At 45.8% G+C, this 16,612-nt stretch overlaps 1 protein-coding gene across 3 annotated transcripts in view; it reads left to right on the top strand.

Moving 5' to 3' along the window:
* Positions 1 to 16,612, top strand: part of LOC146808895 (uncharacterized) — a 403,463-nt gene that overhangs the window by 233,973 nt on the left and 152,878 nt on the right. For all 3 annotated transcript variants that reach the window (XM_085614249.1, XM_085614250.1, XM_085614251.1), the window contains one exon: positions 14,453 to 14,572. In XM_085614249.1, the coding sequence (XP_085470375.1) occupies positions 14,453 to 14,572 (120 nt within the window). The remainder of the gene's footprint in view (positions 1 to 14,452; positions 14,573 to 16,612) is intronic.

Genomic DNA, 16,612 nt, shown 5'->3' with positions numbered 1-16,612 from the left:
TTTAACTTATATTCGACTACACCATTAATGAGCCTTTTTAAGGACAATCCATTTGATTGTAAACAGCTTATCTCTATCTGCCCTTAATTGAAAGTTAGCACTTAAGTGTATTACGGTAACGCTGTGTTGATGAGAGAGGCCCTACCACTGTGAAAATGTATTTAGGAGAAACACATATCCTATTTTTTAAATACCATACAACCTGCACTGTGAGCCTTTAGGGTCTACATTAGGGATGACTTATAAGTATTAAAAAGGTAGGTTTAGGTCTGGCAAGAGGCTTATTTTGATTCTTAATTTTTTTTCATATTAATCCAAAAACAAAACTGTACTCAAGGTTTAGTAAAACAATTCTTATTTCATGGGTTTATCAATATGTCACCAAGAATACACAATGTATTTTTATAGTACCCTGGTTTGTTAACATAAACACAAATAATACATCAATAATTCTATTCTGTGGTTGTACTCCTGACATCAAATACTAATATATTTTTTAGTCATAAACAATCTCAGACAACCCCAATGCATTTCGGGTTGAGTAACCCTTCTTCAGGGGTGAAACAATTTATCTAAGCCATATATTGATTGAAAGATGCTTGTTTTTTCAAACACATCCTGCCGGAAAAAAACCAAAAGAAATACACATGAGATATATATACACATAATATATGTTTATACATTATAATCTGTTTATCTGTGTGCGCAATAATCATTTTCTGATGTGCTGTAACTGTGGAATTCTACACAGGTGTGTACGTGAAGCATGCACTCTGTGGTTCTGGTGATTCCTATTCACTGCTGTGCTCATAATCGAGTGAAAGATGCAATAGGCTGTGATTGTGCTCTGTGAATAATAAAAAAGGCCGTGTTACCACCAGCTCCGGTATGACATTGACTAGAGAATATTCTATAGTACCTTGAGAACTCGATGTGAGAGACTCACCAGAGAACTACGTGAGCTTTAAAATAGCTGGTGTGTAAAATTCAGCAAACTCTACTGATAAGTGTAAAATCTTACTCACATAGGTCAATGTTCTTGTACCACGTTACACTCTACAAAAAAATGCCCAATGCATTAAACTAGCAAACCCATGGCCATAACGTGTAAGACAGATAATGACAACTGCGTACGTTATACATGACCAAAACTTCAGAGCCCATGAGGAAATCTTACCTCTTAAAGCTAGTGTGCAGTACAGGACGTGAAAATATCTGGAAGAAATCAGAGAATCCATTAGTAACAGCAATTCTGTCTATGAGAAACCATTCCCTAGTCTGACTACCCGTAAGCGTGCACATTGACTCACCATTGCATTGCATGAGAGGCGTCCTTAGCTTCCTGACTTCCTGATTTCGTAATGGCATCATCACATAACGTGGCATTAGTACTCAATGGTCCTTCCATGGGATACGTTATTGATTGTACGCGATTTGTGAACGCGCTGACACATAATGCTGTGCGCGCGTACATGCCTTTGCCTCAAATACGAAGTCTAAAAAACCATGCCTGGTTTTAAGAAATACTTATAAAATCTAACCACAATGTCTAGTATGCGACCTGTGGAGTAAATATATTCATGTTTACTATCCAATTGTAATCACAAGGTTCCTCCGTAATGTTAAGTGGGTAGATAATGCTGTGGTGTTTTTGTCAAATTATGCTGCATCAAAAAAGAGTCCCTATGTCACCGTAGACACCAGTGCTGATTGTGTTCTCGCCTGTTTTTAAAAAAAACAAAATAGTCCAGTGGAGATCAGTGATGCTTTTTTTTTTTTAAGTAGTTCCATGATTATTGCGAACACAGATTCACAAACTGAGAAATTTAGTATACAGCATGTAACAATGCAGAAATAAGCATGAAATTAAAAAAAACATGACATTTCACAATGGTTATTCAAACTTTTGGGAATTAAGGTTCCCAAATTTTTTATCCAAAATGTCTCTCTCTGAGCGAATAAAGTTTGGAATTCAGTCCCTGGTCTCCCGGTTATTTTCTCTAACACTGTGAATTTTAATTGTGGGATTGTGTGATATGTATCTATCCAATGTGCCGCCAAACATGAGTTGCTATTTTTTGTGCGGATCATACTTTTGTGTTGTACTATCCTTACGCAGAATGTCGTTTTCTTCGTGACCAAAGTCAACAATGAGTCTCTCACAGCGAGTTCTCAAGGTACTATAGAATATTCTCTAATCAATGTCACACCGGCGCTGGTGGGAACACGGTCTCTTTATTATTCACAGAGCATAATCGCAGCCTATTGCATCTTTCACTCGATTATGAGCACAGCTGTGAATAGGAATCACCATCACCACAGAGAGCATGCTTCACGTACAGACCTGCGCGAGCATGTAGAATTCCACAGTGATAGCACATCAGACCATGATTATTGAGCACACAGATAAACTGATAATAATGTATAAACATATATTATGTATGTATTTCTCACGTGTATTTCTTTTGGTTTTGTTCCAGCTGGATGTGTTTGAAAAAACAAGTGTCTTTCAATCAATATATGACTTAGATAAATCGTTTTACCCCTGAAGAAGGGTTGCTCAACCCGAAATGCATTGGGGTTGTCTGAGGTTGTTTATAACTAAAAAATATGTTAGTATTTGATGTCAGGAGTACAACCACAGAATACAATTATTGATGTATGCATTGTGTTTTTGTTAACAAACCAGATTACTATAAAAATACACTGTGTATTCTTGGTAACATATGGATAAACCAATGAAATAAGAATTGTTTTACTAAACCTTGAGTACAGTTTTGTTTTTGGATTGATATAAAAAAACAATTAAGAATCAGAAGAAACCTTAGGGACCATAGCTGTGTGCTGTGACACGAGACAGGGCAGCTCTGTCTCCCCAGTTCATTGATTTCTTTGCTACGATCAGTGGCAGGCCCTCATCACAGCAGCACACATTGTTAAACAGATCACAGAGCAACACTTTGGTATACATACATACGAAAGGTGTGCAGGTTGACATCTCTTTTAAGAGGTTTATTTTACCAGGCTAAAATGGCAGTTTAAAACAGCACTATTCTATTCTATTGTTTTGGTAGAGCGCAACAGCTGCCCCAGCAATGAGGCGTCCCGGCGCTAGAAACCCAGATCCAAGTCTGAAAGGAGAGTAGGACTAGGGGGGTTACAGGGAAGGGAATAGAAACGTTTTCACAGCTTTCCGGAATGCTGGTAGGCTGTCTATAGAACGGATATGTTGTGGAAGGTCATTCCACAGCTTGGCTCCGAGGAACCTAAAGGAGCGGCCGCCCATGCGGCTGAGATTTATTCGAGGAACGCAAAGAAGATTTCGGTTGGAGGATCTGAGGGTCCGTGCCGGGACGTAGGGAGTGAGGAGGGGTTGAAGCAAGGGAGGGGTGTTGAGTCTGAGAATTTTGAAGGACATAACAAGGGTCTTGAATTTGATTCTAGAATCAACGGGTAGCCAATGTAATCTTTTGATGGTCGCTCTGGCTGAGCATCTGCGGGGGAGGCCGACCAGAGTTCTAGCCGCGGAGTTCTGCACACGTTGGAGACGTGCTATCTCACATTTGTTGGAACCAAGAAGGAGTACATTGGCGTAATCTAGTCGCGAGAGGATGGTAGCTTGAATAATTAGTTGTCGTGTTTTGGCGTTGAAAAAGCCTAGAATGTGGCTGAGGCTTCTTAGTAGGCCAATGCAGGTGCCGGCCACTTTCTTGGTGTGGGACCGGAAGTTGAGTGAGTCGTCCATCCAGACGCCCAGGTTTTTCACTAGTTTTTTTGGGGGGGGGATGGTGCCCAGGGAAGACGGCCACCAGTGTTCATTCCAAAGGTTGGTGTTATTTCCCAGGAGAAGAACCTCTGTCTTTCCGCCGTTAAGCTGGAGACAGTTCATTGTCATCCACTGGGCAACTGCAGAAAGTCCGTTTTTGAAGTTAGAGGAAAGTTTGGAAGGACCTTCTGAGAGAGCGATGGCCAGCTGTGTATCATCGGCGTATGATACTATTGTCAATCCCCATTCTTTGGCCACTGCCACCAAAGGCTGGACGTAGAGATTAAAAAGGGATGGGCTCAGTGTAGAGCCCTGCGGGACTCCCTGTGTAATGGGGTGGGGTTTGGATAGGAAGGGAGGGGCGGAGACTCGAAAGGATCTGTTTTCGAGGAAAGATCTGAACCAGTTCAAGGCATGATCAGTTATTCCCGAGGCCTCCAAACGATTGAGAAGGATGGTATGGGATACCGTGTCAAAGGCCGCGCTAAGATCCAAAAGGATCAGCGCAGCGCTTTGACCGGCATCTAAGATCGTTCGGAGGTGCTCTGTGGTGGTTAAGAGAGCTGATTCAGTGCTATGACCTGGTCTAAACCCGTTTTGCGTTGGGTCCAGGATGTTGTTTTTGACCAGGTGCTGGGACAGGGAGCTGTTAACATGAGCTTCAGCGAGTTTAGACAGCCATGGGAGCAGGGAGATAGGACGAAAGTTCTCCGGTTTAGATGGGTCTAGAGTGGGTTTCTTGATGATGGGCGAGACCCAGGCTTGCTTCCAGGCTGAAGGTACACACGCTGAAGTGAAGGAGAGGTTCAAAATGGCGGTAAGTGTTGGTAGAAAGAAGTTGAGTGACTCCAGGAATTGGGCCGGGCGCATAGGGTCTGCAGGGGAACCAGATTTGACCTTTTTGCATAATCTGAGGAGGATATCATCGGTGATTTCTGGGATGTGCGTCATGTTCGAATAATTGGGGGAGGAGGGAGTGCTGGTAGTGCTAGGGACGGACTGAGGGAAAGAGGTATAAATCTTCCGTATTTTATCGACGAAAAAACTGGCGAGGTCTTCGCACTGCTGCTCGGAGGAGATAGTAGGGAGGGGGGCTTTGCTGCTCTGCAGTTCTTGTACTAGTTTGAAGATTTCTTTAGCAGGGATGGGGCTGGAGTCGATCCTGTCGGCGTAAAAGGCGGAGCGTGCCGCACGGATGGCTTTGTGATACGTTTTCTGTAAACCTAGATATTTTGCTTTGTCTTCTAAGTTGTAGTCTCTGCGCCAAAGGCGTTCTGCCTTTTTGCATTCTTTGCGTAGATTTTTAAGGATATCGTTGTACCAGGGATTAGATGGAGAATTGTGGCCTTTGGCCCATTTAGCTGGAATGAGACTGTCTAGTCCGCCCGTGATCCATTCTTGAAATGCGCTGTAGTTAACATTGATATCGGAATGGGTTTCCAGGTGGAAGTCCCCTAAGGTCGTATGCAGGTCGTTAGGAGATAATTTATGCCATGGCCTTTTTAATCGGCGAGTCGAGGCCGTGTAGTGTCTGTTTTTCCTAACCGGAGTGGCCACTTTGATGAGGAAGTGGTCTGTCCATCCCATTGGTAAGGGTGGCTCTGAAGTAAGTTTCTCTAGGTTTGAGAAAACTGGGTCTAAGATGTGGCCGGCTGAGTGGGTTGGAGTGGAGATGAAGGAGTTGAGTTGCAGTGCCGAGAGATCTGCAAGGAGCGTTTTGATCGTGGGGTCATTTAGCTGGTCGAAATGAAGATTAAGATCTCCCAGAATTGTGAAGTTGGAGTATTTAGTTATTAAGGAAGTTGTTGTCTCGAGGAGGGCCTCAATGAATTTTGAGGAAGGGCCAGGTGGGCGATAGATGTAGAGACCCGATACCGTGAAGTTAGAATTTATGGTGATTTTAAAATGGGCGCATTCGGAGTTAGGCAAATCTTCCTTAACAAAAGTACAAGAATATCTTTTTTTATAGATTATAGCGATACCGCCTCCTCTTCCATCTCTGTTAATGGTTGACATCAGATATTCGTCTGGTAGCGTGAGGTTGGGGATGGTGGAAGTACCGTCCCATAACCATGTTTCACTTAGGAAGAGGATATCTGGATTTTCCTCTAGGATGAGTGTGTTAACCTCAGGGTGATGTTTGGCTAGTGATCTCACGTTGAGGTGGAATATCGAGACAACGGTGTTGTTTTCCGGAGCTAGGAGTTGTTGGATGGGGTGGGGTTCAGTCGTAGTGAAAGTGCAGGTTTGGCATTGTAGGCAGGTGCGGCCGGGACTACCTGCAATGTTGACACAAGACCGTCCAGGATTCAGTCCAAGTAGTGGTTCTCTGTCATAGGAAAGGAGTGGTGACGAGATTAGACCAGGGGGACTGGCGAGAGGCGATGACTTGGCGATGACGGGCGCAGACGGGCTTGCCTTAGGCGCGCCTTCGGCGCGCAAACGGCGCTCCCGCTGCGCTCGTCCGCTGCGCTTCCTGTACTGGCACATATCTAGATGAGGAAGGGGGCGTGGCCTGAAAGGGGGCGGAGTCAGCACGCACACCTGGGATGATGGCGGCAGCTGAGAAGCGCAAGGTAGGGCGTGGCAGCTCTCAAATCAGCTGTGCGCAGAGGGCAGAGGAAGCGCTTGGGTGCGTGTTATTTAAAAACACAAAACAACAGTGACACCACACAAGATAATGAAATTAGCAGTTTTTTAAAAACAGAACAATCGCAAGAGTACCTCCCGCTCCCGGCTTCCGCCTCAGGACTGGGTCGTAGGTTTGTCTGAAGATCGCCAGGAATCGGCGGTTTAAGTACTGGCAGCAGGGGGCGTGGCCTGAAAGGGGGCGGAGTCAGCGCGCACACCTGGGATGATGGCGGCAGCTGAGAAGCGCGAGGTAGGGCGTGGCAGCTCTCAAATCAGCTGTGCGCAGAGGGCAGAGGAAGCGCTTGGGTGCGTGTTATTTAAAAACACAAAACAACAGTGACACCACACAAGATAATGAAATTAGCAGTTTTTTTAAAAACAGAACAATCGCAAGAGTACCTCCAGCTCCCGGCTTCCGCCTCAGGACTGGGTCGTAGGTTTGTCTGAAGATCGCCAGGAATCGGCGGTTTAAGTACAGGCAGCAGGGGGCGTGGCCTGAAAGGGGGCGGAGTCAGCGCACACACCTGGGATGATGGCGGCAGCTGAGAAGCGCGAGGTAGGGCGTGGCAGCTCTCAAATCAGCTGTGCGCAGAGGGCAGAGGAAGCGCTTGGGTGCGTGTTATTTAAAAACACAAAACAACAGTGACACCACACAAGATAATGAAATTAGCAGTTTTTTAAAAACAGAACAATCGCAAGAGTACCTCCAGCTCCCGGCTTCCGCCTCAGGACTGGGTCGTAGGTTTGTCTGAAGATCGCCCGGAATCGGCGGTTTAAGTACAGGCAGCAGGGGGCGTGGCCTGAAAGGGGGCGGAGTCAGCGCGCACACCTGGGATGATGGCGGCAGCTGAGAAGCGCGAGGTAGGGCGTGGCAGCTCTCAAATCAGCTGTGCGCAGAGGGCAGAGGAAGCGCTTGGGTGCGTGTTATTTAAAAACACAAAACAACAGTGACACCACACAAGATAATGAAATTAGCAGTTTTTTAAAAACAGAACAATCGCAAGAGTACCTCCAGCTCCCGGCTTCCGCCTCAGGACTGGGTCGTAGGTTTGTCTGAAGATCGCCAGGAATCGGCGGTTTAAGTACAGGCAGCAGGGGGCGTGGCCTGAAAGGAGGCGGAGTCAGCGCGCACACCTGGGATGATGGCGGCAGCTGAGAAGCGCGAGGTAGGGCGTGGCAGCTCTCAAATCAGCTGTGCGCAGAGGGCAGAGGAAGCGCTTGGGTGCGTGTTATTTAAAAACACAAAACAAAAGTGACACCACACAAGATAATGAAATTAGCAGTTTTTTAAAAACAGAACAATCGCAAGAGTACCTCCAGCTCCCGGCTTCCGCCTCAGGACTGGTTCGTAGGTTTGTCTGAAGATCGCCAGGAATCGGCGGTTTAAGTACAGGCAGCAGGGGGCATGGCCTGAAAGGGGGCGGAGTCAGCACGCACACCTGGGATGATGGCGGCAGCTGAGAAGCGCGAGGTAGGGCGTGGCAGCTCTCAAATCAGCTGTGCGCAGAGGGCAGAGGAAGCGCTTGGGTGCGTGTTATTTAAAAACACAAAACAACAGTGACACCACACAAGATAATGAAATTAGCAGTTTTTTAAAAACAGAACAATCGCAAGAGTACCTCCAGCTCCCGGCTTCCGCCTCAGGACTGGGTCGTAGGTTTGGGTCGTAGGTTTGTCACTACAGGTTGCAGAGGCAGCCCTGAGACATGTTTTACAGTGCTACTTTAGTGGGAGGCACAATGATTGTCTTAATCATAACAAACTTTGGCAAACAATGCAGGAAATGGGAGTGGACCCAAACCTTCTAATATTTATTAGAGAATTATATCGAGGGGCAGGTGCCAGGGTACGTTATGGGGATAAGGGGGACTGTACTTCTAAATTTCCAATAGGAAAGGGTGTGAGACAAGGTTGCATATTAGCTCCATTTTTGTTTAATTTATACATTAATTCGGTAGCCTCTCATCTCCTGGAAGACATACAAGATTATCCTAAAATTGGAAACTCTCATATCCCCATTCTTTTATATGCAGATGACGCCGTGATCATGGCCCGGACTCAAGTGGGCCTACAGAGATAGATTAATACATTTTCTGACTACATGGGAACTAGGGGCCTAAAGATTAATATAAGTAAAACCTTTAATATGTGTTGTACTAAAAAGAATATTGTTTGTAATTCTTTTTTATCCAACACAAAAATTGAGACCGTAAATACCTTCTCCTATTTGGGGATCAATTTTGAAAAAAAGGGCCCCTGGACAGTAGCTGGTGAAACAAGAAAATTAGCGTTTTCACGAGCAATTGGGGCTGTCAAAAATTTAGCAAACAAGGTGGGAGGACGCCCAGTACCAGCCCTAGTAGACATCTATAAATCTAAATGTGTAACCACGGCGCTATATGGTGCAGGGATCTGGGGGATAGCAAACAATTCCAGTATACAGCTTTGTCAGAATGCTTTTCTCCGCTATCTACTGGCAGTGCCCGGGTCTACCTCTTCTTATGTATGCCATCAAGAGCTAGGCCTACCCTACATCATGGATCTTATTAAAGTGGATCCCATTTTACTGTGGCACAAAGTTTGGTCCTCAAATGAGACAGGTTTGAATAGGGACATAATTAGGGACTGTTTAAGTCTTGATGGGGCTACAAAGATTTCCTGTCTTAAATATATAAAAAATGTCCTTGCGGATATGGGATACCAGGAATTTTTTGATATACCAAATAGTATGGTAGGTTGGTCAAGGAAGAAGGTCAAGGAAACGTGCCTGCAATTCTTAGCGGAAAAACGCTGGCAGATAGAGAAATGTAAGAGCACTGTTATGGCTAACTACTTACTTACACAAAATCGAGGTATTCAGCCATATCTGACGACAGTGCCTAGCTGCTATTCCCGTATGCTATTGACTCGCCTCAGGGTAGATACATTTTTTAGATTAGTTACCTTCCCTGAAATGAATGGAGAAGTGTGGCTCAATGGTTAGAGCGGAAGACCCTGATGCAGAGGTCTGGCCCGGGACCAGGGTTCAATTCCCCGCCTCGGTGGGACTTGGGCTCAATATTCCACAGACCTGACAATTCTTGCCTTGGTGCCTATTCCAATCATGGAGTCCCACTCTGCAACTCTGGGCAATAGCTTGCTTAATCTCCACAACAGCCCCCACAACGCTAAGGATGCCTGGCCTCCACCTTGGGGGTGCCCAGGAGTGGACACCTCACAGGGAAAGCCAGGATGGGTTCCACAGCGGTATTCGTACAAGCGTGCGCTATACAAGTATCAATTTACATTTTTGGTCAAAATAATTAATTCCCTGCCCTTGTGATCTGGTTTCCGCCCAATCCTCCCTTCATTTTATTCTTTTTTGTAAATTTTACTCAGAACCAAGGAAAGGTATTTTACTTTCTGTTTTGAAAAAACCTGGCCTGAGACAATGTAGAGTGGCACTGATCAGATTACAAATGTTAGATGATGAATTTCTCATGCTCGCGGTGTCAATGTTCCTGAAAACCATTATTAGATTTAGGACCTCCATGAATTAGGTCATTTTTAACGAAAAAATCGGTTTGTTAAGGATAAATTGTTTATTAATTATGATGTATGAACTGTTTTAATGTGTGCTTTTATGGTTTTGTTTTTAAAATCGAATAAAGCTGTTTCTGATTCTGATTCTGATTCTGATTCTGAGTGCTGCAGTCAAGTATTTCATTTATAAGCCTGGGGTACATGTGGTACAATTTACTAGGTACTTTCGGATAAATTAAATGTGCCAATTACATGCAAGCCTATTTAACCATGTTTTGAGGAGAGAACACAAGTACTTTAGCCCTGGTTTGCTGGGGTTAAGAGTACAGAGTCCTACAGCCAAAAAAACAACCGTAGCAAAGTAAGGGGTTGAAGGCAAAAGGTTTCAGGGAGTACCACCCTCCTAGAAGCTATGCTTTCAAGTCAGAGCCCTACTCTTCGGTCTTCTAAGTACAAGTGTTTCACCAGTAAGTTGAAAATTCAACCACAGATCTTAGATTCTCCCACAGTAAATGGCCTTTGAACCTAGCTTCACTGGCATTATCTAGAGAAATGTGTTAAGGAGAACAGTTTGAGAACAAGTATCACATGCGGTTCTACCAGTCTCAAAACTAAAAACACGCCTCTTCAAAGAACACTTCAAAGAACACTACTCTAAGAAGCAGTAGCAGTATATCCCCTCTCCTTTAGAATCAGCTGCCTCGCTCATCACACTGTGACTGTGTTTTCGCCTGTGATCCTGTACTGCGCTCTGGGGTCTTTCAGCTAGGTTCACACAATACACGTGCAACATACTTATATCATTTGCATATACATTAAGGACAATATCTGCAAACATGGGTACCAAATTGGTTTTGAACTAGCATTTGCTATCATGTTCTAAATATTAATCCGATTGGCCGCACTCTGCTAGTCCTACCAGCGTGTTACCCCAAAGAATTGTGGTCCATGAAGTAGCGTCGGCGGGTACGCCTATGCCAAAAGTTTAAAATGAAAATGAGTGTCGCGTTAGCCATCCCTGGACACGTGTTTCGAGGTAGTTGCCTCTCGTCAGCAGGGAGTAGGTATGTGTGTAGGGTTGCTGCGTAGGCTGCCAAAAAATATTATCAGGTAAAGTACCACTCAAGGCGCGCAGGTGCGTAGCCATGGGCTCGTCAGCCCCACCGGCTCAAGGGAGCCTGAATATAAACAAAAATCCGATTGGCCGCACTCTGCTAGTCCTACCAGCGTGTTACCCCAAAGAATTGTGGTCCATGAAGTAGCGTCGGCGGGTACGCCTATGCCAAAAGTTTAAAATGAAAATGAGTGTCGCGTTAGCCATCCCTGGACACGTGTTTCGAGGTAGTTGCCTCTCGTCAGCAGGGAGTAGGTATGTGTGTAGGGTTGCTGCGTAGGCTGCCAAAAAATATTATCAGGTAAAGTACCACTCAAGGCGCGCAGGTGCGTAGCCATGGGCTCGTCAGCCCCACCGGCTCAAGGGAGCCTGAATATAAACAAAAATCCGATTGGCCGCACTCTGCTAGTCCTACCAGCGTGTTACCCCAAAGAATTCTGGTCCATGAAGTAGCGTCGGCGGGTACGCCTATGCCAAAAGTTTAAAATGAAAATGAGTGTCGCGTTAGCCATCCCTGGACACGTGTTTCGAGGTAGTTGCCTCTCGTCAGCAGGGAGTAGGTATGTGTGTAGGGTTGCTGCGTAGGCTGCCAAAAAATATTATCAGGTAAAGTACCACTCAAGGCGCGCAGGTGCGTAGCCATGGGCTCGTCAGCCCCACCGGCTCAAGGGAGCCTGAATATAAACAAAAATCCGATTGGCCGCACTCTGCTAGTCCTACCAGCGTGTTACCCCAAAGAATTGTGGTCCATGAAGTAGCGTCGGCGGGTACGCCTATGCCAAAAGTTTAAAATGAAAATGAGTGTCGCGTTAGCCATCCCTGGACACGTGTTTCGAGGTAGTTGCCTCTCGTCAGCAGGGAGTAGGTATGTGTGTAGGGTTGCTGCGTAGGCTGCCAAAAAATATTATCAGGTAAAGTACCACTCAAGGCGCGCAGGTGCGTAGCCATGGGCTCGTCAGCCCCACCGGCTCAAGGGAGCCTGAATATAAACAAAAATCCGATTGGCCGCACTCTGCTAGTCCTACCAGCGTGTTACCCCAAAGAATTGTGGTCCATGAAGTAGCGTCGGCGGGTACGCCTATGCCAAAAGTTTAAAATGAAAATGAGTGTCGCGTTAGCCATCCCTGGACACGTGTTTCGAGGTAGTTGCCTCTCGTCAGCAGGGAGTAGGTATGTGTGTAGGGTTGCTGCGTAGGCTGCCAAAAAATATTATCAGGTAAAGTACCACTCAAGGCGCGCAGGTGCGTAGCCATGGGCTCGTCAGCCCCACCGGCTCAAGGGAGCCTGAATATAAACAAAAATCCGATTGGCCGCACTCTGCTAGTCCTACCAGCGTGTTACCCCAAAGAATTGTGGTCCATGAAGTAGCGTCGGCGGGTACGCCTATGCCAAAAGTTTAAAATGAAAATGAGTGTCGCGTTAGCCATCCCTGGACACGTGTTTCGAGGTAGTTGCCTCTCGTCAGCAGGGAGTAGGTATGTGTGTAGGGTTGCTGCGTAGGCTGCCAAAAAATATTATCAGGTAAAGTACCACTCAAGGCGCGCAGGTGCGTAGCCATGGGCTATTATGACGAGCGGTGTGCGACCCACTTCGCATTTTGTATTTAAAGCTCCCTGAGCTATTGGGTTGACGAGCCCGGATCCCGCACCCGCGCGCCTTGAGAGGTACTATACCTGATTTTATTTTTTGGCAGTCTACTTGGCACCCCGCATACGGTCCTGCTCCCTGCTGACGAGAGGCAATTACCTCGAAACACGTGTCCAGGGATGGCATTTTAAACTTTACACTCGTGGCATAGGTGTACCCGCCGCTGTCACTATATTCTCCAGAATCCTATGGGGCTATTTGCTAGTATGACGAGCGGTGTGCGACCCACTTCGCATTTTGTATTTAAAGCTCCCTGAGCTATTGGGTTGACGAGCCCGGATCCCGCACCCGCGCGCCTTGAGAGGTACTATACCTGATTTTATTTTTTGGCAGTCTACTTGGCACCCCGCATACGGTCCTGCTCCCTGCTGACGAGAGGCAATTACCTCGAAACACGTGTCCAGGGATGGCATTTTAAACTTTACACTCGTGGCATAGGTGTACCCGCCGCTGTCACTATATTCTCCAGAATCCTATGGGGCTATTTGCTAGTATGACGAGCGGTGTGCGACCCACTTCGCATCATGTTCTAAATATTGTTTGTAAAACTATTGCCCATTGGTGTAAATAACAGGAAATCTACACCCAATGGGGCAATACTTTTGTGAGCAATATTTAGACTATGGCAATTAGCCCGTTGTTCATCAGGGTGGCTATGGTCATTTTCTCTGCCACTCACCATATTTTGAGATCTCTGCCGGCCTTGCAGAAATCTCTATGCCTTCAAAGTAATGACCATCACAGCTCCACAGAAGACACTGAACGTTTGATGAGTGACTGCAATGTTTCAGGCAGTCAATCATCAAACTTTTTTTGTTTTCCAAGATTCGGAGGTTGTTTAAAAAAAGTAAATAATGACCTTACTATGTTTTATCCCAGGCTGTGGGGGTAATTTTACATTTTTTCTATTCGAGATCACCAGGCTTTCTGTGGCAGTCCCAAACAGGAAAATGTGGGGAGACCGTCTGATGTACCCACACCGACTGCCCCAACTTTGTTGGGCCATCGGTTTGGGTGTCTGATGGTGACGGTAGCAGGGGCACAGACATGGGAACAATTATAGTGTGACCGACTCTGAATACATTGGGCAGCTCATTAGTTCAGCAGACAGGATACTCCATGTTTGTGGTGGAGTATCCTGCCCACCCAACTCTACTTCCTGCCCCATTAGTGTTTTCTGTGGACCATATTGTTTTAAAAGGCCAAAAATAATTATTACAATACATCTCTAGCCGTGTCTGACATCGACATTCCTCATTTAAGGTTTGCCATACTCTCTGCTGCTTCAAACCCAACAGAATTTAAAACCCATAAATAGGAACATTTCAGAAGGCCAAGTAGGCATTGCTGAGTCGGTCATTGACATGTACTGAAGGGGAGTTTGTAGGGGAGGAGGCTGCATGATGGACTTCAGCTGTGAAAGCTGTATGGGGTGTTTGCCGTACTGATTGCCCGAACGTCCAAAAGAGGTACTCCACCGTCTCCATCCCACTGGTCTACAGGTATCATTCGTCCCGAAAAGAGGCTGTGTTTGGCGATATTAATGTTTGTTCCTTAGTATTACGTTCTTCTTCTAGTCTTTTCTCTTGCAACCTAACAAATTGTGCCACTTTTGGCTTTGTATACTTGTGATTTACTTTCTTTTCAATGCAGTGAGTCATTGGGGGGTTCTCAGTATCTTGGAAGCACCTGTGTTTGTGGAATAAACAACCCATTTCCCTGGCATTACACAAGCCTTGCAGGATGTGACTTTGTTTGTTGCTGTCACTTAGGTAAGGCCCTGAACTGCACCAGCTGTACTGCAAGGAGCAGGACCGCCTGCACCGGGGCCTCCGTTCGATGCACCGGGGCCTCCACCGCCTGCTTGACGAGCTCGGAGCTGGCTGGACAGGGTGAGTACCGGCGTCTGAAGCAGTGACACAGAGGTAGCCTCAGACAGAAGAAACAATGGATGGGGAAATATAGTGAAAAAAGAGACAAACAGTCAAAGACGCATAAAATAGAATAGGCGAGAAAATAGAATAAGCCTTGGCAAAGCTAATAAGTCTTGTCTCTGAAAGACCAAGCTGTTGGTTGTGCTACTGCTTTTTGTCATTATCACCAATATTGAAATTCTAACGAAAACCCATTCCAAGGGTGCTGCACATGGCACACGTTTGGTGATGCTCATGCATGGGTGCCCCATTCCAGGTGTACATTTGTGCATCAGGACATCTGCATGCACACGGGTAATGATCTACGGTTGGCATTTTTTAATTTATCATTATAGTGAAAAGACATTTGAAATGATCAATTCAATTATTTTTTCTAAATGTAAAGATTGCATGGGAAGTGAAAAAAATAGGAAGCGAGTGGCCCCAGGGCACATTTTGGATGTCGTACACTTGTAAAAAACTAACTAAAACCCAGAAGGCATCATGGGCAGGAGGAGCAAGACGGAGAGCAAATCCCGAGGAGCACTGTGGGGGAAGAAGAGAAATAAGGGGGCATATTTACAAGGAGGCAATAATAAATTATCGCCGCTTTAGCGGCCGTTTTCGGCCAAAAAGCGGCGATAATTTTATCGCCTAATTAGCAAGGTCATTCTAACGCGTGAAACCTTGCTTTAGCGTGGGAATTCCTAACGCCCAGCTTTGCATCTCGAATGAGATGCAAAGTGGGCGTTCCTGACCTGACAGGAGAAATGTCGCTAAACGACATTTCTCCTATCATCAAGCCCCACGCTATGAAACATAGTGGCAGGAAAAGTAGCGATAACCCCTGTTATCGCTACTTTCCTTATGCCTGCTTCAGGACTGACTTAGCCATGATATCCTATGGAAGGTGTATATCATGGCTAAGTTTGTGAGTCCCTATCAGCAAGCTAACGCCACACTACGTGAGATTATTGCTGGGTTTCCAGCGATAATCTAACTTTAGGCAGTTAGCGCTAGGATTTTTCTCGCTTTTGAGATAAGCGTTGCTAATAGCACGCTATTTCAGCGATAAAAATCCACGCTAGCCGGCGATAATTATCCTAGCGCTAAGTGCGCTTAGCGATAATTATCGCCGGTTGTTGTTGAAATGCCCCAAGGAGCGGGAGAGGAAACAAATGCGCTCCGAATCAGTGCTTAAAGTAAAATAAACAAGGCTTGTCAAAGACATTAGGTCTGGCCCTTGAGGTTCTGGACTTTTAAGAGTCCAGAGGTGTCAGGGAAACAACACCCGAAGACCCCTGAGTTCCTCCTGTCTCGGTGCACAAATAAACAGAGACACGGGCTTCTCGATGGCGGCGTCAAAGACCAAGGTTTATTTACTGCAGGGATACAGAAATCATAGGAACCACACAGAGGCAGAATCTACGAGGCTGTTCGAATTGCATTAAGTGGGTTGCTTCTTAAATACAAGAAAAATGTCTTGGGGCAACATTACACGAATATTTCTCATGCCTAACCCGGTATCCTAAACAGACAATAAATAAATATCAAACAATGATTAGTTGTGGGTTTTCGGTATTCAATCAGGTCCTCTCGACAGTTTTTCATTCTCTACTTGATCCTCCCCATCATAATAATCGTAACCTCCCCATTGTAAAAGCCCAGAAAGAAAGGAGCAGAGCCAGGTGCAAAGGATTGAAATGTAGGATAAGAGGTGTTTATGGATCATAAACGGGCAGGGCAATCGTCTTCGGCCTTTCAGTCAGGACAACGGACACGAGAACCAGTATAGCAGGACTGGCCTCAGGCAAGGGAGGCAGCTTGATTCTGCCTAGTCATGTAGCGTCAGCCTTTCTCGGGGCTCGAGCTTACGTGTCCTTAACAAGGTGACTCTGCCGGGGTCATCGTCCGTTCATTGACTATGTGAGGGCAAGAAACAAGATGGATGCCGTAACTAAAATGGATGCCGTGACTTTTAGAGAGAATGCCCTAGTTTCCAGTGAATTTGTGCTAGTT

This window comes from Triturus cristatus, chromosome 7, assembly GCF_964204655.1.
Source record: "Triturus cristatus chromosome 7, aTriCri1.1, whole genome shotgun sequence".
Lineage (NCBI taxonomy): Eukaryota > Metazoa > Chordata > Amphibia > Caudata > Salamandridae > Triturus > Triturus cristatus.
This window is presented reverse-complemented; position numbering and strand designations above follow the sequence as displayed.